At 36.9% G+C, this 24716-nt stretch overlaps 1 protein-coding gene across 1 annotated transcript in view; it reads left to right on the top strand.

Moving 5' to 3' along the window:
• LOC110046715 (conserved oligomeric Golgi complex subunit 1-like) overlaps positions 1-24716 on the top strand; it is a 99442-nt gene that overhangs the window by 21560 nt on the left and 53166 nt on the right. The window contains exons 8-11 of the mRNA XM_089296032.1: positions 1426-1491; positions 11192-11233; positions 18134-18257; positions 22708-22821. Coding sequence (XP_089152158.1) covers positions 1426-1491; positions 11192-11233; positions 18134-18257; positions 22708-22821 — 346 coding nt within the window. The remainder of the gene's footprint in view (positions 1-1425; positions 1492-11191; positions 11234-18133; positions 18258-22707; positions 22822-24716) is intronic.

Below are 24716 nucleotides of genomic sequence, written 5' to 3'. Positions count from 1 at the left end.
TACCTCGCAATGTTGTAGAGACAGCAGTGCTGCATTATATTGGTGCTAGATGTAGAAATATATTCCATATTGGGCATAGTTACATAGCAGCAGAACCCAATACAAAGAACTGAATATGTTTTCTGCCAATATAATGCAGTGTTGTCTCAAAATTAGTTTTGTATTGCAATTCAACCATTTGTTCTAGGGAAAATGAAAGGAAAAACATAACGATGCTTTGAATAAAGTATCATACATGCTTAGTAAATGCGAAGAGTAGTACATGATTACTGGCACACAGATTACATTTTCAGTTTGGTCACTTAAATCATTTCCAACTTTCAATCCATACATTCCTTGCAGAAACTATAAAAATGCATTCAGGGTATGTAAGGAAAGTTCAAAGAAAAGAAAACAAAAGAATTTAAACAGAGTTAATTTTATTCTGACTAATCTGTTGAACATTTCAAAAACAAGACTATGTTATTAGTGCAAGCTAGCTTGTTCTGTGAATGGCTCATCTGAAGTGATTAAAAACAATTAGCTGTCTTTCGTCACCTACACCAAGGTACCTTTTGCGTTAAATAGCGTGTAGAGATTGAACTGTGCAAATGATGACAGTTGAAAGATCAGCAGAGATTCACTGCTGTAATGTTGTTAAATTTGAAGTGTACATGAACAACCCAATTTGGTGCTACGATGTCAATTTTAAATACAAAACACAAGGAATGGAATGACCCCCCCAAAGACCTGAAACTTTTGAAATGCTAAGAATTTTTAAATTAAAACTTTTAACTTTTTAATAGAATTAGGTGAGGCGCAACATGAATGTAGTGTATAGGTTTTTGTACATATTTAGCAGTCTTTTATTTTACTTTTTACCTTAACTTGAATTAATAGTAAATTGTATTTTATGTACTGACCACCGGTTCATACCAGCATCTTTATATTGAATTCGCTGATCAATTTTTTTTTTCAGTATAAATAAAAGTTTTTATTATAATTATTATTAATCTGGAAATGCAATACCACACAGGACCCTGTTAATAATACTGAAATTTCTCACATAAGTAAAACTATAAAAGGATTGTTAAACAAACAGTGGTCCAGTTCTGAGGGTGCAAATAAAACTAATTTTTGAACTTCCCCTTTAGCTTCAAGCAAGTTGTAACTATGATGCACTAGTACAAACGTCATTCTCACTAGCCCCCAAAACTTTCATATCGTATACACTGTACATGTTATTTGATTTTCCTCAAAGATTTTCCCCACAAACCGCTACTTTCCGGTTGTGCAAGCAAAGGACAGAATCCACTAGCCCCAGGCTATTGGACACAGCTTTCTTTGCATGCTGTTTAATACATACAGTACTGTATTATTTAATACTTACGTTTTTTTGTAGTGTTCAGCAACTGACATTTTTTCTTCTTATCACTTTACTTCTAGTCCTCATTTCCAATCTTGCCAAAACAGTGGGCAGCTATCAGTCACTTTAAGGACTCTATCCTTCAGGTAGTATTCAATTGTCTGTTGGGTTATTTTAGGAAACTCTATGAGAATGAAATGAATGAAATAAAAAAAGAAGATATTAGGTTAACTGAATGCATAATATTCACTGTCTTATAATTATATTATTAATACAATTATAAGCTCTGTATGAACAACTTATGAAGAAAAGGGGTGACTTTCCTTAGGCACAGGTAAATGCAACAATGGTGTGGTGATTTGTCATGTTTTAATTAAATTGCATCATAAACGATGGCAGGTTAAAGGTGGTGTAAAATGCTTATTGATTGAGTTGTTTCTTGCCAGATGGGGAACCATTTGCTTAAACTGGTCATTTTGATGGATCATTATTTCATTTACTGTGCATTATTACAGTACAGACCCTTGGCTAAATGGAATCTATTTGTTCCTGGCTGTTACAAACTAAAGCCATTATGCTGTAGGAAGCATAAGAACAATATTTGACATTATTATACATTGTAGTCACCATCTGCCTTCTCATTGGCTAAAAGCTTACAGTTAATTCTGGGAAACAGCACAACCTACAGATTATTCACTAATCTGCTAACAGATTAGTGAATAATCCGTAGGTTGCACGCACAATGCATGATTTCCAAGAGTAATGTCAACTTCATGTAAGAACATGGCTTGTCGAAAATAAACTGTGTTTGGTGCGATATTTTCTTTAAAACAATGTATAATAAAACAATTATGAGATTCGGTTTTTGTGATATCCAAAATAATCAAGGTCTCAGGTAGTGTTTTCAGCCTCAGCCTTCGGCTTTGGCTGATAACGCTTACCTCGACCTTGATTATTCCGGATGTCACAAAAACCTCATCCAATAATTTGTTTATAAGTCAGTTCATGTGCAGTGTTTTATGCATCTTATTTGATGTCGTGAAAACTAAACAGAGAATGCTCTGGAAGCAAATTATTGAGAGACTGCTTTAATTTCTTTTCTAAAAATAGGAAGAACAATCTGAATTTCTGCAGCTAAGCCAATAAATTAATACATGTACTAGTAATTATTTAGAATAAATAGACATGAAATGTATAAAGTGTTTATTTTATGTGGTTATTTGAAAAACTATTTGTTGTAGCAGTTTGGGAGCTGAATTCATTCGCTCATTCTGTTTATTTGCCTTTTTACTTAATATACAGTATTTATAAATGTTTCAATGCAAGGCGAGATGACCTCTAGAAACCATCAGGCTTTTAGTTGAGGCCACCTCGTACGTAACAATACAGTTACATAAATAGTGCAACAGTGTGCAGCTTTGCCAGTTCAGTAATTATTTTACTAAAAACTCTAGCAGTTTTTTCTTAAAATTGGGAAGACTTGACAATGAAGGGATTGTAACAGGAGGGGAACTCCAGATCTTTGGACCTTGGTAAAGAATTGTGAATTTTTTTAGATTTGTCCAGCAATGATGCACGCGATAATTATGGGCTGTTCTGGTGCTATAGCCACGAATTTGACAGTTTGTAAAAAACAAGTTGAAAAAACAATGGAGGCAACTAGTTGTTATGATAATAGTACATAAATTTAGCTATTTGAAACATGTTGATTTAATAAATGTGTAAAATTCCTAATTTGGGGAATAAAGGAGCAGAATGTGCTCTATAATCTGAATTGGTAATAGCTCGCACAGCCTGTTTTTGCAAACAATAAATTCTATTTAAGTTAGTTACATATGTGGACGACCATGTAGAGTTACAATAGGTGATGTAAGGATAAATTAGCGAGTAGTACAAGGTGAGTTTAGTTTTTGAGGATAGATAGAAGCGGGACCTGAATAACATTCCAATTGATTTGGAGATTTGTGTACATAAATAGCCGATATGATCTTTCCAAGTAAGGTGCTCGTCAATATATACCCCAAGAAATTTAGTAGCGTTGGTTTGCGTTAAAAGTTGGCCACCAAGGGAGATAGAAAAGTTGTGGTAACATTTCTTCTGCCAAGGTTTGAAAATGAGATACGACGTTTTCTTTACATTCACCAATAATTTGTTACAACGTAGCCAAACTTCAATATTTTTTAGTTCGTTACTTAGTACAGATTCTAAGGTATTAGGGTTGGAGTGAGAATAAAAAAATAATACTAGTGTCGTCAGCAAAGAGCAGCAGCTCTATCAATTCTGAAGCATTTGGGAGATCATTTATATAAAGTATGAAAAATAATGGACCAAGAATGGAACCTTGCGGTACACCACATTTAATGGTCTGCATCAGAGAACAACTCTGATTGAACTGAACAAATTGATAGCGATAAGAAAAGTAGCTTTTTATCCACTGCAGAGCCACATCATGGATACCATAATGTTCCAACTTGGTGAATAAGATTTCATGATCAATGGTATCAAGAGCTTTAGAAAGATCCAGAAAGATACCTACAGTGGTTTCATGTTGGTCAATTGCAGACGACATTTTATTAAGCAGATGAATTAATGCATGTGATGTCGAGTGATCTTTACGAAAACCAAACTGACGAAGATAGAATATTTCGTTTGTTTTGGCAAATTCAAGTAAGCGATTATACATGACCTTTTCAAAGAATTTTGAGAAATTTGGCAGCAAAGAAATTGGTCTATAATTAACAAAAAGACTCGGATCCTCTGTTTTGTAAATGGGAATTACTTTACCTATTTTTAGTTTGTCTGGGAAGATACCTTTTAAAAGAGAAAGATTTATAATGTTTGCCAGAGGTGCAGAAATCAGGTGAAATGAATGCTTTATCACACGCATAGCAATATTATCATAACCAGGGGCCTTTGGTGAAAACAAGCTACAAATGCTTTCCAATTCACAAGTATCGGTGGGTTTTAGAATGAATGGAGGATAATCTTTGCTGCCAAGAAATGAGCAAAAAGTAGCCGAATTCACAGTGGGTATAGCACTCGCTAAGTTGGGGCCAATATTAGTAAAGTATTCACAGAATCTGTCAGCGATGTCCATGGGATCCGTGATTGTATTGCCATCGAATTTAAATGATGACGGCAGGGATGAATTGTTCTCACATTTGTTTATAACTTCATTTAGTAGTTTCCATGTTCTTCTAAGGTCATTTTTTTACATCTTCTAGTTTAGAGTCGTAATACGTACGCTTAGCAATACGTATTAAGAGTGCCTGCCTGTAAAAATCAGACAAATTCTTAATTTCGCCGCAAGGGTCGAAAATTTGATTTCGCTCATATCCTTATAGTAGATAGGCTAAGACATGACAAAAACTACTGGATAGTTTTTTTGGCAAAATATCCTTTTATTTCAAAGAAATATGCAAATTACCAACTTCCGTTAAAATCGTCATTTGACGCACCATTTTATTAAACAAGTTTGAGAGCCTCACATGTAAAACCACATCATTCTTCCGTCTTTAAAACACTGAAACATTTTTGTGCAATGTTTAAATGTGTACTGGGTTGGTTTTAGGGAATGTTGTGTTGTCTTTTTGGGTGCAAAATAATTAAATTTCGAAGACATGTATTTCATTCACTTAAGAGTACTTTGTGAATATAATTGATTTTCATCATGTGCGAAACCTTCAAATGGATTAAGCTTCTGGTGGTTGAATCGCAGAAGGATGATCTACAGATTCCTGTAAAAATTTCTTTGGGCAAATGATTGTGAGGGACGCGAGAGCTTTTCAAACTACATAAACAATGCAAATATTTGACCATCCATCGTCAAATTTCAATTTACGGGTTAGACGTATATTTTAGCATGCGTCACATGACTTGACCTATAATAAGTTGAAATAGACACAGAGCTGATAATTTCAAAATGTTCTCACCTTATTTGTTGCAAAAGGCAGGTCCAAAGCCGATTTGACGTGTTTCTAGTTGATCTCTTGCCATTCGTCGCACATAAAGCAGAAGTTTGCTTTTCTTTTCTTACACAAAGTTAACGTCCGATGTACATCGCCAACTGTCAACCTATTATTGGTTGAATACCATGAATCTGTGACCATCTTTCTGCGCATATGAACATCACTGCATCTAAGTCAAAAAACGGCTGAGTCATTTGTAGATAGTTGCTTTGCACTGCGCCAAAATATTATGTTTGATCGATTGCTGACCATTGCTGATAAGCGTGTCGGCGCAGCACAATCTTACAGCCGTTATTTGTTTGTCACGCAAAGCTGTCACGGCATATGCTGCACATTTTGATCTATTTTGTATAGAGCACTCTCAGGATAAATGAAACAATTTAATCATTGTTCATCTGTTTGTTCATATATATAATAATATATGTATATTTATATAATTGTATTCTATAATGTACTTGGCCTTGGTCCAAATCACGTTTGTTGTACGTTATGATGTTTCAGACAACAGCTGATAAAGCTAGTGCCTGTACTCACTAGAATTTTAAAAAAATCGCCATGAAACAAATTATAGATCAATGAAGCAAGAACTAGCTGAAATAAAAATAGGAAATCAATGTGTCTAATTCGTGAGAAAAACAGACTAAATTTAATTAGTAATTATGTGAGTAAATAGCTAAATAGCCCTGCCATGCCATTTTATTTGGCCTATTTTGTTTGCCTAGTGATGAGGCATTGGTATGTTTGTAAGAGAAAATAGAGGACTGTTGTCAATACAGTCCAAAATTTTTGTCAGTAAAATATTGTAAATAAAACACTTATTGACCAGTTACCTCTGCGGCCACCATTTGGTCGTTCCGATAAGGGTTTCATTATTGTCTTTACCCCTATTAAGCGGCCACCCAAAATTTAAAAACTTTGTTTTGGAAAGGGGGATGGCAGATAAGAGTCTGAAATTGAAGGTGCATGATGAGTGATAATTCAAATACACGTCTACCATGATTGTCTTGAATTGACTCCATGTTCACCACGAAATTTATAACCCAGTAGTGAAAAATTAAATATTCAAGGTACACCAACCTCTATTTAAGCGGTTAGCCCCATTAAGCGGTCACCACCCATTTCCCCCGGGGTAGCCCACTGTATTACATGTAGATCAAAAATAATTGCACAGTGCAAAAAGACCTAGGTATGAGTTTAGCATTACAGTATTACGCCGGGCATATAGGTAGCAGTGGTCGAGTAAAAGATAACAACAGGGACAATGGTAAACTGTTCATTCTTCTCATTTCTTAATTTAATCTCTCCCTACTCAACACGATTGTGTGCTCCCAGTGGTTGCCAGCCTTATGGAGCCTTATGTATTAGGATAGAAATTGTCCTACCCCTACCCCCTAAAATGGGATGACAGTATTGCGTGACGAACAAGGAACAGCTGCAAGCAAGGGTTCAAGCCATCAAACCACGATGATCAAACGTAATATTTTGGTGTAGTAGCGCTATCTACAAATGACTTAGCCGTTTTTGACTTAGATGCAGTGGTGATCATATTTGTCAAAAGAGGGCCACAGATTCATGGTATTCGACCATTAAATAAGTTGACAGTTGGCGATGTACATCGGACATTATGCAAACAAAAGCAAACTTCTGCTTTATGTGCGACGAATGGTGAAAGAAACACATCAAATCAGGTTTGGACCTGCCTTTTACAGCAAATGAGGTTAGAACATTTCAAAATTATCAGCTCTGTGTCTATTTCAACTTAACATTGGTCAAGTCATGTGGCGCATGCTAAAATATACGTCTAACCCTTAAATTGAAACTTGATGAGGGAATGGTCAAATATTTGCATCTTTTACATACTTTGAGAAGCTCTCGTGTCACTCACAATCATTTGCCCAAAGAAACTTTTGCAGGAATCTGTAGATCATCCTTCTGCGATTCAACCACCAGAAGGTTAATCCATTTGAAGGTTTCGCACATGGAGAAAATCAATTATATTCACGAAGTATAAATGAATGAAATACATGTCTTCGAAATTTAATTATTTTGCACCCAAAAAGACAACGCAACATTCCCTAAAACCAACCCAGTACACATTTAAACATTGCACAAAAATGTTTCAGTGTTTTAAAGACGGAAGAATTATGTGGTTTTGCATGCGAGGCTCTCAAACTTGTTTAATAAAATGGTGTGTCAAATGACAATTTTAACAGAACTTGGTAATTTGCATATTTCTTTGAAATAAAAGGATATTTTGCCAAAAAAACTATCCAGTAGTTTTTGTCATGCCCTAGCCTATCTACCATAAGAATATGAGCAAAATCGAATTTTCGACCCTTGCCGAGTTATTTTCCATTTTTATGGACAGGGACTCTTAAGTGGTTCAATTTGTTTTTGTGGGCTTTGTACTTAAGCTCACAAGAAGTAGTGGGTGATCGAACAAGTTTTTTGTACAGTCTGTTCTTCTTGTTAATGGACTTTAAAAGACCACGGCTGAGCCATGGAGTGTAAGACTTGTTCATTTGTTTACCTTTGATTATTTTCAAAGGGAAACAGACTTCATAAATTCTTGAGAATTCACTTATAAAATTGTTGTAATCTTTATTCGGGTCATCCTCATTGATAAATAAAGACCAATTTGTGTTTGAAAGGATTTTGTTGAATTTTTCCAAATTAATAACATAGATTGTGCGAGAGGGAATTTTCTTTTCTCTTCTACGTGTCTGAGTTTCGTTATCAAAATAGGTGGTGAAGACCGGTAAGTGATCAGATAAATCATTTAGGACGATAACATTGAAAACATTTTGTGAGAGATTGTTAGTGAATATATTATCAATTAGTGTTGCAGAGTAAGAGGTGAGGCGAGTTGAATTTGAAATAAGAGGGAAACATGCGTGCGAAAATAAGCTGTCAATAAATTCCTGAGTCTGTACATGATGGTTGCACTGAAGAAGGTCTAAATTAAATTCTCCCATTACATGACATTGTTTATTGTCTTTAGTGATAATTGTGAGAATGTTATTGAATTTCTCTTGAAACAGGGCAGTGTTTCGATTTGGTGGTCTGTAAACACAACCGACGATAATGTTTTTCCCTTGGGGGACAATGATTTCGACAAAGATAGACTCAATTACTTCTGGATCAGTAAATTTTCATTCCTTAAGAATTTTGTATTAAATATCGTTCTGGAAATAAATGCCAACTCCACCGCCTATTTTTGATTTTTGATGATTGGAGACAATTGTATCCTGCAATATGTACAAGCTCTGAAGTGGAATCGGTTAGCCACGTTTCTGACACGTCAAGAACAGAGAATGACCTTTCGAGATTTAAGAGTAGAAGATTTAGTTGATCAAGATTTTTCAACAAGCTGCGGGCATTTAAATGCAAAATAGAAAACATCGATTTCTCATTAAAGGAACTAACCTGATCATTAATATCTTCCTTGACTATATATCTGCTAGTTGGTAGGCAGGTAAAAAAGTTTGAATCAGGGTTAAGATCATTTGAGAGTGGATCAGATAAACTGGGTGTATAGCTTGTCAACCTCCTCAGGCTTCCTTTCTTTTGACCATGTTCAAGATCCCCCACTGTGAAGCTTCTGAAATACAGAAGAACGATATGCATTTCTGCTGTGAACCAATGAATTAAATAAATTGGTCATGCTACCTTCAGTGATTTTGCACCATGATTTAATATAATTATATAGATTACTTCATGGTTGGTGAGCGCGTACGATTTTTATTCACAAGCTGTGAAGAATCGCAAACGAACGAGCGAGTCTTTGAGCGAGTGAGTTTGCGATTCTTCACAACAAGTGAATAAAAATCGTACAAGCGAACTAACCATGAAGTAATTTGTTTATTATATTAGTACTGAGATATTACAAGTGTTTGTAACTTTAAATCACAGTCAACTGACCACAAAAGACAAAGAAGTCGCTAACTCGATTTTGCTTTTATTTAGACCCAGTCAATGCTGTTGACACCTAAAATACTGAATTCGAATATGCTTAAAAAGGCAAAACTGCAGTTTTAAAATAATTCATTTCAAGAAAAAGATTACAAAGCCCATTCAAAGAAATTTAGGCTTACTTTTGACATTTGAAGAGTTTCTGAAATATTAGCTCACATTGCATGTATTTATTTTTATTGTAAAATTTTTCTGGGCATGAAATAAAGATTTGTTGTTTTGCTGTTTGTTGTAAGCTTTCAAACTAACAAAGGGTTTCTACTCTGAATCGGAGTCGAGAACTTTTAGTCTTTTGTACCTCTTTGCAGACTTTATCTCAGTTTCTGGAGGTGATTGATTAAGGCTGCTGATAGAGATGTTGAATTGACCACCATGAATAACAGCACTGGTGAAGATCGACATTGCTTGCTGGCCTTGTTGATAATCTGCGGCCGAACTAGCTGAATGAACTGTGGTCGTATAACAATCAGAAACCTGAGATAAATTCAAATTCTCTACATCATGTGCTCTCCCTGTACTTTAAGTTCACTCAAAGTATGAGACATTTTTACTTGCTGTTTTTCAGGAACAACTGAATAATTTGTCACACTTTGAAGGTTTTTGTGTCCCGATAGTTGAATTATTTCGGTCGCCAGGATATCGTTGTTTGTTGAAGCCTGAATCATGGTTTTGCGACCACTATGGTTTTTCACATTCGGTCCAAGGCCGGCTTTTTCTGCCATTTTCCTCATTAATGAGTTAAGTTTGTTCTGGCCAACGGCTGACTTTTTGAACCAAGGCTTGGAAGATCCTTGTTTTGTGCAGTCATTTACCATGAGGTAAAATGGAGCATCACTGTTGTTCATTTCTGTTGGTCGTCTCTTTGCATATAATTTGTAGGCAGCATTAGTTCACTGCTTAACAGCATCGTCCAAGTCAGCGAATATGAATTCGCTGAGCTTGGCCTATCTGCTGTCCATTTGAAAGATTGAACCAGACTTTCACTTGAAACTGGACATTCACCTGAAACTTTTCGCTGCTATCAGCAAACATTTCACCGCAGTTGGATGATCTCCTATGTCAAGAACATAATGTAAATTCTCGGTTGAAACTCTGGATTTGAAATTTTTGCAATAACTTTTAGATTTACACCTACAGATGCATGCAGCGAAAATCATTACAAGATGCCTCGTTTGCCGTCTTCTTTTTGAAACTTCTTTGGCAGTTTTACTGAACGAACACTGTATGAAGATATACTTCCCACAGCATGTTTTTGCCTCGCTACTTTAAGATTAGTAGAGCAGGGCAATTTTATTCAGGATATCTCCCGGGGCTATTGACAACAGGCAATAATAAGAGGACATCAAGATGAGAAATCCTACATGGGAAAATCACTTGGCCATGAAAGATCAAACTCTTGGGCTTAGGCGGTAGTCCCTCCTTTCGCGCGCTCCTCGCCCCCAGGATTTCGCGCGGCTATTTTTCTCTCACAGTTTTCTTTTGCATCACGCATGACCGACTAAGCAAAAGAGGGACTACTTGTAGCAAAAAGTTCTCATTATGCGGAGGATGTGGATGTTAGTGAATTGTGTGGATCCCTCCACCACATCCTTCCAGATGCCCTGATTCTAATGTTAAAATATAATTATAATTTATTTACAGGCTGTATGTATAGGTTCATTTATTTCCAGTAGCAATGATCATGCGGCACTGATCATGTATTTACTCATGTATTTATTCATTATATTATAACCTCAGGGGTTAACACTTAAAGTAAGACAATGGCTGACTAAGAATTTTCTTCAGGCCAAGCAGTGGTTATAGTTGTAAGGTGGGACTCCACTGTATTAATGTCTGGCTCTTTTTTCAGCTTTAGACATTTCTCTTGATAGCAAATCTTGACATAATTGCATTACTTTCATAACAGGGAAGCCGTGCCTTGTTAAAGGATGCTACTCAAACCGAAGAGGTAAAGAAATATTTTGATACATGTACATACAGCAGTTTTTTTTGTTGTTTTTTTTTGGCTTTTCTTCTTGCACATCTTTGTACATAAGTGGCACAACTCTTGTCTTACAGTTTGGTGGATCTGGGTTTGAAATCAGATTTGGCCTGGGTCTTTTGTTTCCTTCATGTAAAATGTGTATAAAATGTATACCTAATTGACCACTCCCCATTGGGGCTTTTCAGGACCACTGTAAACAAACAATGATAAATAAATATTCAAATAAACATAACTAGGTTAAGAATCCCAACTGGCAGGAGGCAGACCAGTTGGCTACTTACAAGCGTAGCCAAGAAGTTGAACTCAGGGCTACCAAGAACAACATCAGCTAGCGGTCAGAACAGGATTTGAACCTGGGACCTATGGATTTCAAATCCGGTACTCTAACCACTCGGCCACACGGCCTTAATCACTGTGTGCAATCTTTAATTTACATCACAGTAGCAAAGCCATGCAAATATCTCGACACATTTGGCTCTCTTTCATTGTATTTCAAATGTTTGTACTTTATTTTCTCCTCTTATTCCTCTGTAATATTAGTATGCTACTGCACTGCTGGTGTGTGTTGTAGATTATACAAATAAATATCACCAGTAACTAGGTAAGTAATGTGAGTAGTGTATATGGAAAGTACACCATCAAATTATAAGTATTGTAGTTATTTACATGTGTGCTGTGTATCTTATTGTAAGTAGTGTACGTATTGTAAAGTAGAGTAAAGTATTGTAAGTACATGTAGTGTGAGAACTATAACTATTGCTACAATTATTGTAGCATTAAACAATTGTATTGTAATTAGTTTTTTTTTTATTGTAATTAGTTTCTAAACCAATCCTTTGAAATACCACCTATTACTGAGGCGCAGATGCTTGATCTCATTACCAAGATCCCTTCAAGTAAGGCGATTGGATGTGACGGCCTTAGTGCGAAGGTTCTTAAGTTAGCGGCTTCTGTTCTGGTCCACACCGTTTGTTGCCTTATGAATCTTTCCATCTCTACTGGATGTTTTCCATTGACATGGAAAACCGCTCAAGTCACTCTCTTGTTTAAAAATGGCTCTCGTGAAGACACAAGCAACTATCGACCAATTTCTGTATTACCTGTTCTTTCGAAGATACTTGAACGACACGTTGCAACATCTCTCTGCAAACACCTACACAGCTGTGATTTGCTATACAACCTCCAGTCAGCTTTTCGACCAAATCATTCCACGGAAACGGTGCTGATTAAATTAACTGACGAACTGCTCTTTAATATGGATAATAATATGGTTACTGGCTTAGCTTTTGTCAATTTTAGAAAGGCTTTCGATGTAATAAATCACGAGCTTTTACTTAAGAAGCTATCTATTTATGGGGCCAACGATTTATCATTAAAGTGGTTTGGGTCATATCTCACTGGAAGAAAACAATATGTGCGTATAAATGGCTGCTGTTCCACCAGTAAGCAGTTGTTACAAGGAGTGCCTCAAGGATCAATCTTAGGACCCATTCTCTTCTTATTGTTTGTAAATGACATGCCTTTAAGTATACGTGATTCAACACTGGATGTTTATGCTGATGATACAACTCTATCAAAATGCTCTAGCTAGGAAAATGTTCCTCATCTGACACAGGCTCTCAATCAAGATCTCAAACGTTTAAATGAGTGGTCGGCACGAAACAAAATGTTTATTAACTCTCAGAAAACGAAGTCCATGCTGGTAACAGGCAAACGTTTGCGGAACCTTGTCGCCTCTACCTCAGTAGATATTAACTTGAATGGAAGTGATATTGAACATGTTACTGATTTCAAACTTCTTGGGGTAACGTTAGATCAGGATCTTTCATTTAATCGCCAGATTGAGGAGTTATGCAAAAAGTTGGTGAAATGTATTGGACTCCTTCGTCACATAAGTCCTTATTTGAAACGCAATCAACGAGACATATACTACTCTACGATCATTAAACCTGAAATGCTTGACGGTAGCACGATTTGGACTTCTTGCAGTAAAGAAAATCTTATGAAAGTCCTGCGTCTTCAAAAACGTGCGGCTAGAATTATCCTCGATGCCGAAAGAACAGCACCTTCTGTCGGCTTATTTAACACCTTAAAGTGGGTTCCCTTTTATGCTGAATCATATATAAATCGATGCGCTCTAACCTACAAAAGGCTCAATGGCAGTACCCCGGAATATATAAATGATTTACTTATCAGAAACTCTGACACTCATAATAGATCAACCCGTTTTTGTAATATAAACTTAATGTGCCCGTGATTTAAGAGAATTACTGAAGGGGGTCGAGCGTTTGCTGTGCGAGCCACAAAAGAATGGAACAAATTAAGTGTGGACATCAAACAGTACCAGTGTAAAAAATTTTAAGTGCTCCCTTTTTAAAATAATTTTAGATAATCAAATTTTTAGCAAACTATTCCTGTAAATTTTTTTAAAATTTGTAAATAATCACATTTTATAAATATTTAACGATGTATGTAGGCTTAATTATTTTATTTTAATTATTTTTAATATTGTTACGATTGTACTATTTCTTTCTTTTTCTAAAATTTTAATTTTTGAGGGCCATTAGGTTATCAGTTTTAATACTGTCAAATGTTACCCTCATAAAATAAAGTCTTACCTACCCTACCTACCTATCCTTTGTTGTGATAAATTAATAATGTTTTGGAAATACCCAAGCAAGTAAAAACTAATGATACAATGTTCCAACGTTTCGGTGACCTCGTGATGCCATTATCAAGGAATGAATAAATAAGAGAGAGATCAAGAGAGTTAAGACCTGTAGATCTACATAAATGAAGTTAAGTTAAACAAAGACTTAAGCGCTGATTGAATCCGTTGGTACATTCAAACATGGTCTTAAATGTTTGATGTACAGCATTTCGTTAATTACACCTGCATTCAGTGTTATGTGCATAGGTGACATCTTTTGACATGCCATCTCTCGACATGCTATTTAAACTGGCCTACATCAAAAATGTAGGCACAACAGACTTCTTTATGTCCAACTTGACTTTTAGTCATGAAAGATGGATTTATTAATTTTGACATCAGAATAAGGTTAGGAGCATCAATAAGTCACTCTATGAGATAAATTGGCTGTTTTGAATGTTTACATCTTTCAAATATTAAAAGCGGTAGTGGCCCAATTCTACCAGATGTCACTATTGAGAGCCGAACAACTACACTCAAATTGTTTGAATTATCCCGTAAGTTGGGAAACATGCTAAATCCACAATCTTCTACAGCCATTTGAGGTCAGTAAGTATGGTTTATTTGTCATTTCTTCCGCTAATAACAATTGCCAGTTTCATAGTCAAATAGCCTTTCAGCCGTTTACATAGCATATCAAGAGATGGCATGTCAAAAAGGGTTCAAAGGTGTCACCTATGCACGTAACACTGAAAGTGGGTGTAAACAGTCAAATTTATTCCTGCTTTTTTTTTTCGACACTTTGAAGCAACTAAGGAGGTCCTCAATGCTCAGGGACTGCGCCCGTGTGGTCTTTATCGTAATGTTTACGCACAGAAGATGACATGCTCTTATGGCCAACCAAACATGCATGCAGATGTCCACAAGTATAACCAAGTTACATAGCTACTTGTATTGCCCAGGTTACATTGAAAATTGTAAACTACTCACTGTTGATTAACTATCTGTGGTTTAGTCTCACTTTCTTGGAGGTCCAGGCTAGGGTCTGTGTCGGATTATGCTTGTTAAATAGAGTATTATGCTTTCAGGCATCACCCGTGAAACCGGGGTATTATGCTCAAAATTAAGCTTGGTTGGAGGTATAATGCTCAAATATTATGCTGGACTGAAATGACATTTCCACCTCACCCCCCATAGGCCCATACCTATGGGGGTGGTTCCATTGGCTGTACCCTAGTCTTTCATTTTTGAAAGAAATGTTACACAATAATTATTCAGTTAAACATTTGATGAGCCAAAGTTGTTAAAAACTAACAGCATCGAAAAGTAAGTTACAAACTACAAAGTTTCTCTTGACATATTGTTTTATGGGATTATAGCACTTACATGTACCTTGGAAGCTTGGAGTCCTAAAGTGATGACGTCACAAAAATAAAATTTTTGAAATTATGGGATATGATGTCATATCCTTATAGAGGATCCTAAAAAATGCCCTCATCCCAAAAATTAGCTCTGAATTGCAATTCCCGATAGAGATATAAGGGATCAAAGTTTGATAGCATCCCATACAAACCCTTCAAAATTTGTGTCAGTTCCTTCAGTTTAGAACTGACTCAAAATTAGAGAGATTTATATGGGGCAGTACCAAATTTTCAGCCTTTATATTTCGGCTGGGAATTACAATTAAGAGGTAATTTTTGGCAAAGACCCTTTTTTAAGGATGCTCTATTCGAAAATGGCACCAAATCCCATAATTTTGCAAATTTATTTTATTGTGACGTCACACTTTGGGACTCTATGGTGGAGTTGATGAAGTGTAGAGGGTACTTAAGGCGTGAAAACACAGCCTTCAAGACGAGGATAAATGGTATGCACGATCAAGCATAGTTGTTAATAAGCTTTGTTTGTACCAATTGTCAACATGACTCTGGTAATGGAGAAGTAAGCTGGTATTATTAGGCTTCACGTAAACCCTAGTCTCAATTTGGGGCACCAAGAAAGGGGATCATCCCATCCTTTTAGATCTCCATGTTAAAGTTGACAGCAAGGTGGGGGTGGTTGAGGGTATAGTAAGTCCAGAGCTGTAATAATATCAGGCATTACCTTGAGAGTATCGTCAACAAATCTGCGGTAATAAGGAGGCAACTTGCCTTCCAGCTCTAGTTTTTCTTCCAATGATGACATGAACATGTTAGCTAGCAATGGCCCAAGGGGGGACCCCAAAGCCACTCCATCGATTTGCTCATGGAGGGCACCATTGAACTGGAACGGTTGATCTTTCGTAGCCATACCCAAGAGGTTAACAAGGTCCTCTCTTCATATATATTTAGATTGTATGCAGAGTTAAACCAGTTGTCCCTGAAGGCTTTCTCGATAAGGATCACAATGGTTTCATCTAAGGGTACATTGGTAAATTTAGATGACACATCATACGATACCAAAATATTACCATCACTGATTCTAAGATCTTGCACTTCATTGATGAAATCAAAGATGTTAGTAACAGCATGATGATTCAAAGACAACGGTTTGAGCTTGTTGCCGAGCGACTTAGCCAGGGCATAGTTATAAGTGCTCATTGCTAATAGAATAGGATGCATAGCTAACTTCTTCTTGTGGGTTTTTGGTAAGCTGTACAGGTGTGCTAATCTAATAGGGGAAGAGTTTGGTCATTAATGAGAGTCGTACATGGGTATTCTCGATGATGCACTGATTTTTTCTCCATGAAACATGAATTTGACTGTTTAATTAACAAAATGCTGTACATCAAGTCAAACAATTGACCACGTTTGCATGTACAAAGAGATTCAAAGATTCGATCCATGCCAAAGTCTTTGTTTCACTCAACTTCACTTATGTAAATCTACAGGTAATTCTTTTGAACTCACCTCTTATTTATTCATTCCTTGATAATGGCGTCATGAGGTCATCAAAAGGTCGGAACATTGTATCGTTAGTTTTTAGTTCTAATAAATGCACAAATAAATAAATAAATAAAATGTTGATTTTATTCTGATATATAGATATTTATTTCCTTTTATGGTATAGCAACTGAAAAACAACCAAACAACTATTTTCCTTGGCAAAATTGCCATAAGTCCAAAATAAATGACACTTTGCTTGTTTTTTTTTTGATCTATAATAGTTGTTATTAATTAGTAATAAAGTAAAGATGCAAAAATTGAAATAGCGTACTGGAAGGAGTAGCATATATTGACCGTCTAATACATGTAGGGGAAGAGTTTGGTTATTAATGAGAGTCTTACAGAGGTGTTCTTGTAATGCGCTGATTTTTTTTTCCATGAAACATGAATTTAAGAAATTATTCTTCCTGGTTCGTGACTTGAAGGTTTTGCGTGGTCCTTGAAGAACTTGAACATTTACTGACCAATATATTTGTGATTTCACCACTCTATTCTACGTGATTTTGAGACATGAGGCCTCCGGAAGATTTATTAAAATTATAAAGACTGAAAACATCAAATGTGACCTCTGTGTAATTATCATAACTTATCATGTGGCTAGCTCTGCGAGCAGGCAAGATGAATCAAATCCTGCACTGTGATTGGCTACCCGAGTGGGCAAGATGGAGCTATCTTGCCCGCTCAGGACTACCCGCTGCGTCCTGCAAGAAAACTTTCCCCAAAAACCATATAATAAATCCTTTACTGACCAAGCTTGTTTGATCAAGATGGCTGGATATTGGCCTCGCTCTTTTTTTGTGAGTTTATGGACCTCGACTCCGTCTCAGTCCGTAAACACACAAAAAAGAACTTGGCCAGTATCCAGCCATCTTGACCCCACACTTGGTCAATAACCCATACATCTCGAAAGGCATCGGCTACTACCAAGTAACAGAAAGCTTTCCTTGATGTCCTTTGCTTAATTTTCAATAATGTTAGAAGACCTCATGCAGTAACACTCTTTTTAGCATAAGTTCAGGATATTAAAGAGAGTACCTTACTTGCTTATTTTTGTGATTCAAGAAAACGAAATTTTGATTTCTGTGATCCGTGATTTGTTATTTTTTCCATTCATGAACTGTGCCAGAGACCCCACTGTATGACCCTCATTAGTGGAATTGCTTTTACTAATTACACAATGTAAGTTAGAACTCCAATTTTCTTGACTCCCACTGTTTTTTGTTATCACTGTGGTTGCAATAATTATTATAACTTGTTACAAAGCTCCTTTTTTCTGTTATTGTACTTCAGATGCTTGCTGAGTCACTGTGTGCAATCCTTCTGTTAGAGGAGAGCTCACCTCGTCAGGTTTTTACTGAGTTCATCTTGTCAAGAAAGGCTACATTACAAGAGATATTTCATCCATGTCAACATGGTAAGGTCTTTCTACAAGAAAGTTGTTTCAAATATTATTTAAGAGTTCTGGGTTAGAGCCTTGGAGTGGAATGGCTCATAGCTGCCGGAGCTTATCCCGGCTTCTGTAGCATGAAGCGGCTAGGAGTGTTTCTACTGCCCCTGGATGGGATGCTAGTCCATTGCAGGTCACTCCCCCACAATTTGTTAGGTTTCGCCAACAATTCACCGGTACCCATTTATACTCCTGGGTGGAGAGAGGCACTGAGAGTTACGTGTCTTGTCCAAGAACACAACACAGCATTCCCGGCCAGGGCTCGAACCTGGACTGATCGCTCTGGGAACAAGTGCACTAACCATGAGGCCACCGCATCTCACTTTTTTGCTACAAGTCATTTTTCTTCTAGCATGAGAACAACTGCTAAAATTTAAACGTCTGTGGACTTTTTTGGGAAACAGGATGCTTTTTATTTTGCTTTGATGAATTTGACTAAAATCGTCAGCTCCACTCGAGTAACTCATCATGTAATTTGCATAAAAATTGCCAAAATCGTCAAATTCACCAACATGTTAGGCCCATCTCTAGCGATGTAATTTGCATAAAAATCGTCAGTTTGATGAAATTTCATCAAATCTGCCATTTTCATTAATGCCTGCATTTCTGGACATAAGTGTTCCCTTGTGGCTTTATCACCTTGTCATTATCACCTCTGCCCTTGATTCCTAAATTAAATTGAGCAATATCTGAATGGATCAAAATACAAAACAACATCTGTATGGTGTCACACGTGTGTTGGAGTATATAGTGTCAAAATAATTTTTTAATTTTTTAATGAACTGGTGAACATGTGCTTTGGAATCCTTCTGCAATAGAGGGCCAGACTGGTAACATCTTGAATTCATAAACAGGACTTGAGCACGATGCTCAACAAGTTTGCTATTAAATTCAGAAAGGTCTCTGAAGAGCCTCTTGGCCGAGATGAAATGCCGCATCAGACTTATGACAAACTATTTTTCCTCAAGCATTTGTCACATTTATTGTGGATGTTACTAAAACTGGTAACGGGTAATGGGGAACGGGGAACGGGGAACGGGAATCTGAGAACGAGTGTACAGCGGTAACCCACCTGAGAATTCAACATGGCAGACAAAGGAAAAGAAGAGGGAACAAATTGGGGAAACGCAAGGAAGTGATACGGTTGTAAACGCAAGTATCTACCCCAGACCATGTGCCTAGTACGTTCCTGTTAGAGCAGAATCCGATTGATACTCACGCATGTAATGGCACCTGGGTTGAAAATTGAATCGGTATTATCAAATGCCACCCCAATCGCTAAGGCCACAGTCATTCTTAAATAGAATTTCAAGCCTTCACAGTCTTGTCGTATCTTCTCACTCTGTGTGCAAGCTGTCATATCAATATTTAAAAACAGAAACACGCAATATGATATTGAGGACAAGTAACATAACACATGACCATCTTTGAACGTGAGTTGTCCACTGTCTTTGCATTTGGTAGCATGGCGGCCTTTCCGACATCGGCAAGTCAGCTGGCAAATCAGATGATCAGCAGATAAATAACCTGTGGCCTGGCCGCTTTGTTAAAGACAAGATGTATGAGGAAACGAACAAGGAATATTCCACAATAATGCTAATTTTAGTGAAAGATGACTGCGGAAAAGCTACTGTGTGACAGTCGGTATGTTTTTAGATGACACGTTTCACATATCAGGCGAAAAACAGTCTTTAGTCTCTGTCTGCTTTTTACCCATACTGCAGTCTGCATTTTGTACCTGGTCTGCAGTCTGCATTTTGTACTGACTGATTGGGGTAGCATGTGATAATATTGATTCAATTTCTCCCCAGACGCTATTTCATGCTTTGTTTATCCCAGTACCATATTGGACTCTGGAGCACAGCTGGTAGAAACTTATGTTTACAACCATAACACTTCCCTCACATTTCCCCAAATTGTTCCCTTTTCTTTTCCTTTGTCCGCCATGCTGAATTCTTAGGTGGGTTACCACTGTAAACTCATTCCCAGACCCCCTTTCCCTGTTCCCCGTTCCCCGTTCCCAGTTTTAGTAACATCCCATTTATTGTATAAAATTATTTTTACTTGGAAAAAAATGAGAGGGGAAATCAGAACCATATGATTTCTGTAGGCTATGACGCTGTTATTTTCCGTCTCCACAAACTTGTCATGAAAAATACAAAATGTATAGACCTCCTGTGTGATCTTCCATTTTTTTCTGCTTGTGGTAATCAAGTACAGTTGGGAAAACATTTCGTGACTAAATAACAAGACTATAGGTATAACTGCTTGAAATCCAAAGATTTCACTGAAGAAGCGAGCTTGTTTTCATAATGATTCTGTGTGAAGATTGACTATGTAACATTACAGTCACATTATGCAAATTTGGTGGCAAGCATCTCTATATGAAAAGATGACAATGGCTTCAAAACGCATGCTGAACATATGTAAAGGATCGCTGTCATAGTGGCATGTCAATGGCCTTTTAGCGAATGGTAATTTTCTGTTTCAGGAGAAATGGAGATTTCAGTTTCTCGAAAGAAGTCCACAGACCCTATATTTTTGTTGTTCCCCCACCTTTTTCATATCCTGCACAGTGGGTTAATATTTTGCTAAGCTTGCCATCTCAATGAACTCAAGACAAAATAGAGGGTCTGTGGACAGACTAGTTCTGGGTCACTGGGCCTCGGATATTGAATAATTGGGCAATCACGTCAATCAAGAGTTCTCATGATAAACGAAGACATGAATCTTGTGAGTAAGACTGGGAATCAGTTTGGACACAGGAGTTTTCAATACAGTTTTGAAAAAATTCAATGTGAGATATCAAGAAAAGATGAAAGGGAAGCCACATGGTTTTCTGGTGGTTTTTCATGCTTCTCACAACATTCACTCTATAAAATAATGTCATTTGTCTTCAAGTCTCAATTTGGATTTTGGTGAGGCTTATTCTTGTTTGTGGAAGTGCAGGGGCCTGATGGTTAGTGTACTTGTCTGGGTTGTCTGAAAGATGGTTTTGAACTGGCTAACCCAGGATTAAAAGTTATCTGAAGTATCAATTTCTCTTGAATGAAAGTGTTTTGTGTAGTGTGAGATTATTCAAACTCAAAACTAAAGGACAAACAATATAAACAGAATACCTCACCAAAAAGTTACAAATTGAAACTGAAATCAAAACCTTCAAAGGCTGTAGATAGACAGCTGAAAGCTCATGTTTTGAATTCTTTTTTGAATTCTTTTGATTATGTCTCATCCTAGCTGCGCTTCAATCTTTAATAAATGTAGTTAACGATAAAAATACAATTGAAGTGAGTTTTTCTTTTGTGTCAGGAGTGGGTAAGGTGTGAAACGACTGAGGTTTCTTCTATTAAATTTATCGACTATTGGATGCTGCCACACCAGCAAAATGGCTGCACAGTCTTATTTACAAGGCATCAATCAACAATCGATATCCTGATTGGTTGTTTAGATATCCGCATCTAAAGTTGAAGTAGCTAAAATATGCGAGACCTGTTGCGTAAATGGATGCCACGGGAAAAAATATATTGAATATTAAAATTTCTGACACACTTTCAGTCATCATTATCCGTGGAATGTTCTGGCAAAATTTCACAAAAATCTGTCAAATCTGCATACCCTATAAATTCGTTCAAAGTGGATGTACATGTATTCCTCCCAAAATCAAATGCAAGATTTTAGCTCGTAAAGGTTCGTAAACCAGGTCCTCCTAGTGTCAAAAACAATGCATCAGGATTTCCGGGAAAAGCATCACATTGCAACATGTTTTCTATCTCGCTGTCGCATTGAAGAGAAAGGCACTAAAACGGACAAATTAGCCAAAGGAAAAAGAACAAATGCGTAATATAAACAATACCAAAAAACATGAAATACGAGCTCCAAGATGAACATTTGCCATGAAAATTTGTGTGGTGTTCTTCGTCAAGACACTTAACTCTCACAGTACCTCTCTCTACCCCGAGGTGTATAAAATTAATGGATACTGGCATATTTAATGCTGGGAGCTAACCCTGTGATGGACTAGCATCCCATCCAGAGGAAATACTCCTAGTCACTTAATGCTGCAGAAACCGAGATAAGCTCCAGCTGTATGGGCTGCTCACAGTCCTGAAACAGAGTGTACCTTTACCTTATTCATTCCCTAGAGGGTTCGTCCTTTTGGTCGGCAGCCAAATGGGTCATGGCCTGAGGGGATGAGAATTGTTATTGAAGAAGTATCATTGTTCTGCAATTTTATACCTTTTGACAAGTACATGGCATACAGTGTATTCAGTGCTATTAAGTTTTCAGTAGTTCTTACCCAAACCATCACTCAAAATGAATAACTTTATGATATTCATATAACCTTTACATAACTATATGGGCCTTCTTGCCTGCATGTATGAATCATGGTGACACCACTCTAATCATTTCTTTTCAGCTACAAGTATCAAATCTCAAGTGTGTGAAGTTGTACGAGTCATTCAAACAAGTCTTTACCAAATCCATGCCCTGTTTTATTGTGACAATGATAGTGGAGAAAAGGAGTTGCAAGGTCAGCAGCTGTTTTCACGTTACCATATTGACAACTTGACCTCATCCTACATTCATGTTTTATACACAATTGTAGTTTGTTACTAGATGAATTCCAAAAGACAAAGCCTTGTTAGGTCCAGTAGATTTCTCCTTAGAATTAGTTTAATGTGAGATTACCCAACCACATTTTCTTGGAAGGTTTTGTTTTTCATTAAACTGACATAAGAGATTATTTTTCTGACCATTTCTTTACATTTGAGAAATGAATATTCCTGAAAATGTTCCTAAAAAGCCCCAATGGGGAGGTTCAGTAAAGTATGTACTGTATGTATGTAATTTGGTACTGCAGCTGCCTGAAACTTCCAGTCTAACTGGGTGACAATAATAGTTTGAAAAAATTGTTTCATTCTTAATAAGATTTTTGTCAGTAGCAACATATTTTATTTACTGAATTAAGGTTACAGTATACCTTCAGGGGTGTCTCGCGTGCATGCGATGTAGCTCGTGCAGTTTAAGCTGTAGATACCTAAACCCCTATATCAAATTAAAGCTTATGGAGCTGGCTATCAAACTATACCAAGAATTTTGAAAGAAAATGAATTGTTGAATTTTTCACGACCACTAAATGCGAGCGCCCAAATCACCTTTCGAAAGCTACAAGTCAAAGCGAATTTCGTTTTTTGCCAATTTAATTTTTTCCTCGGTTTCAGGGCCCAAAGCGCTTAAAAAACGTGTCTGCGTTTTGGCATATTCAATTGCAGTAAAAAGTTACAGAACATTTTCAAAATAGGATTAAAAAAATGTGGAGTAATCGTACAAAAATCGCTCTCAAAGAAAAAGTATCTCAAAATGAACAATTCCCAGACACGCTTTTGTAGTTTATATGTTAAACTAGCCACTGTCCAAATTTAAGAGCAATTGAACAAAATCCCTTTGAGTTATAACTCTTTAAAGTGTCTACTTCAAGTGAAAAAATTTATTCGAGAAAACAGCGCTAAGAAAAATTTTCTACTTCGCAAACAAACTCGGCCCACAAACGCCTTCAACTGGGTTCTCAGATAACTAAGCCAATCAGTGCAGGGAAAGTTTACTACCATTAACCTCCTGGTGAAATTTACGCGCGAATCGCTAAAACACTCTTGTGTTTAGCAATGCGCTCAAGGAACCGAAGGCAGAGAGATAATTTTTCTGTAGGTCGGTTTTTCTTGAAGCTGGTCTGGCAAAATGGGGAAGACTAAAAAAGATACGAACGCTAGAGTGGCTGAGCAAAGGAAACAAACAAAAGAAAGCACAGAGAGCAACTGTGTGTGGGCAACTGTGCATGGATAATATTTCAAATGGTCTCAATGAGTCTGACGATTCGTCGATATCGGACTCAGCATCCCTGTTATTGCTGTCAAGTTCCGAAATTTTTACAGAACCTTTCTTTTCTCTGACCACGAATATTTGCCCGCCTTATACGATAACTATAGCTTCATCCGCGTGGCGAACTTTCGCTTCTTCACTCATTGATGTATTTTCATTTGTTCTTCGCTGTTTTCGCTTTTTCGAACTGGTCCATGGTTTAAACGTGGTCTATGTTTACTTATAACTTAATAGAGATGCGCCTAATACCAAAAAATGCTGGGTAGTCAGAACAACAATGCTGATCAACTGAGTAGTCAATTCGTGACATCCATATAGGTAATTCCTGCGAAAATCGTCTCGGTTGATTGCATATGCGCCATATGGCTGTCAATCAAGAGGTAAACTTTTACTTCCGGTGAAAACATAAAACCGCCATTTCTCCACCAATATTTAGCCTTTTTCAAAATTTTTTTCAGAAATTAGAGATTATTCTTCGACCACTATTTTGACCCAAAAATCCAAATTTGAAGAAAATTGCCAACCCGAAGGTATACTGTAACCTTAAGC

Source organism: Orbicella faveolata, unplaced genomic scaffold (genome assembly GCF_042242905.1).
Source record: "Orbicella faveolata isolate gen_17 unplaced genomic scaffold, um_ofav_v1 contig_26, whole genome shotgun sequence".
NCBI lineage: Eukaryota > Metazoa > Cnidaria > Anthozoa > Scleractinia > Merulinidae > Orbicella > Orbicella faveolata.
Note: the sequence above shows the minus strand (reverse complement) of the source record. Positions and strands in the feature narration are given on the sequence as shown.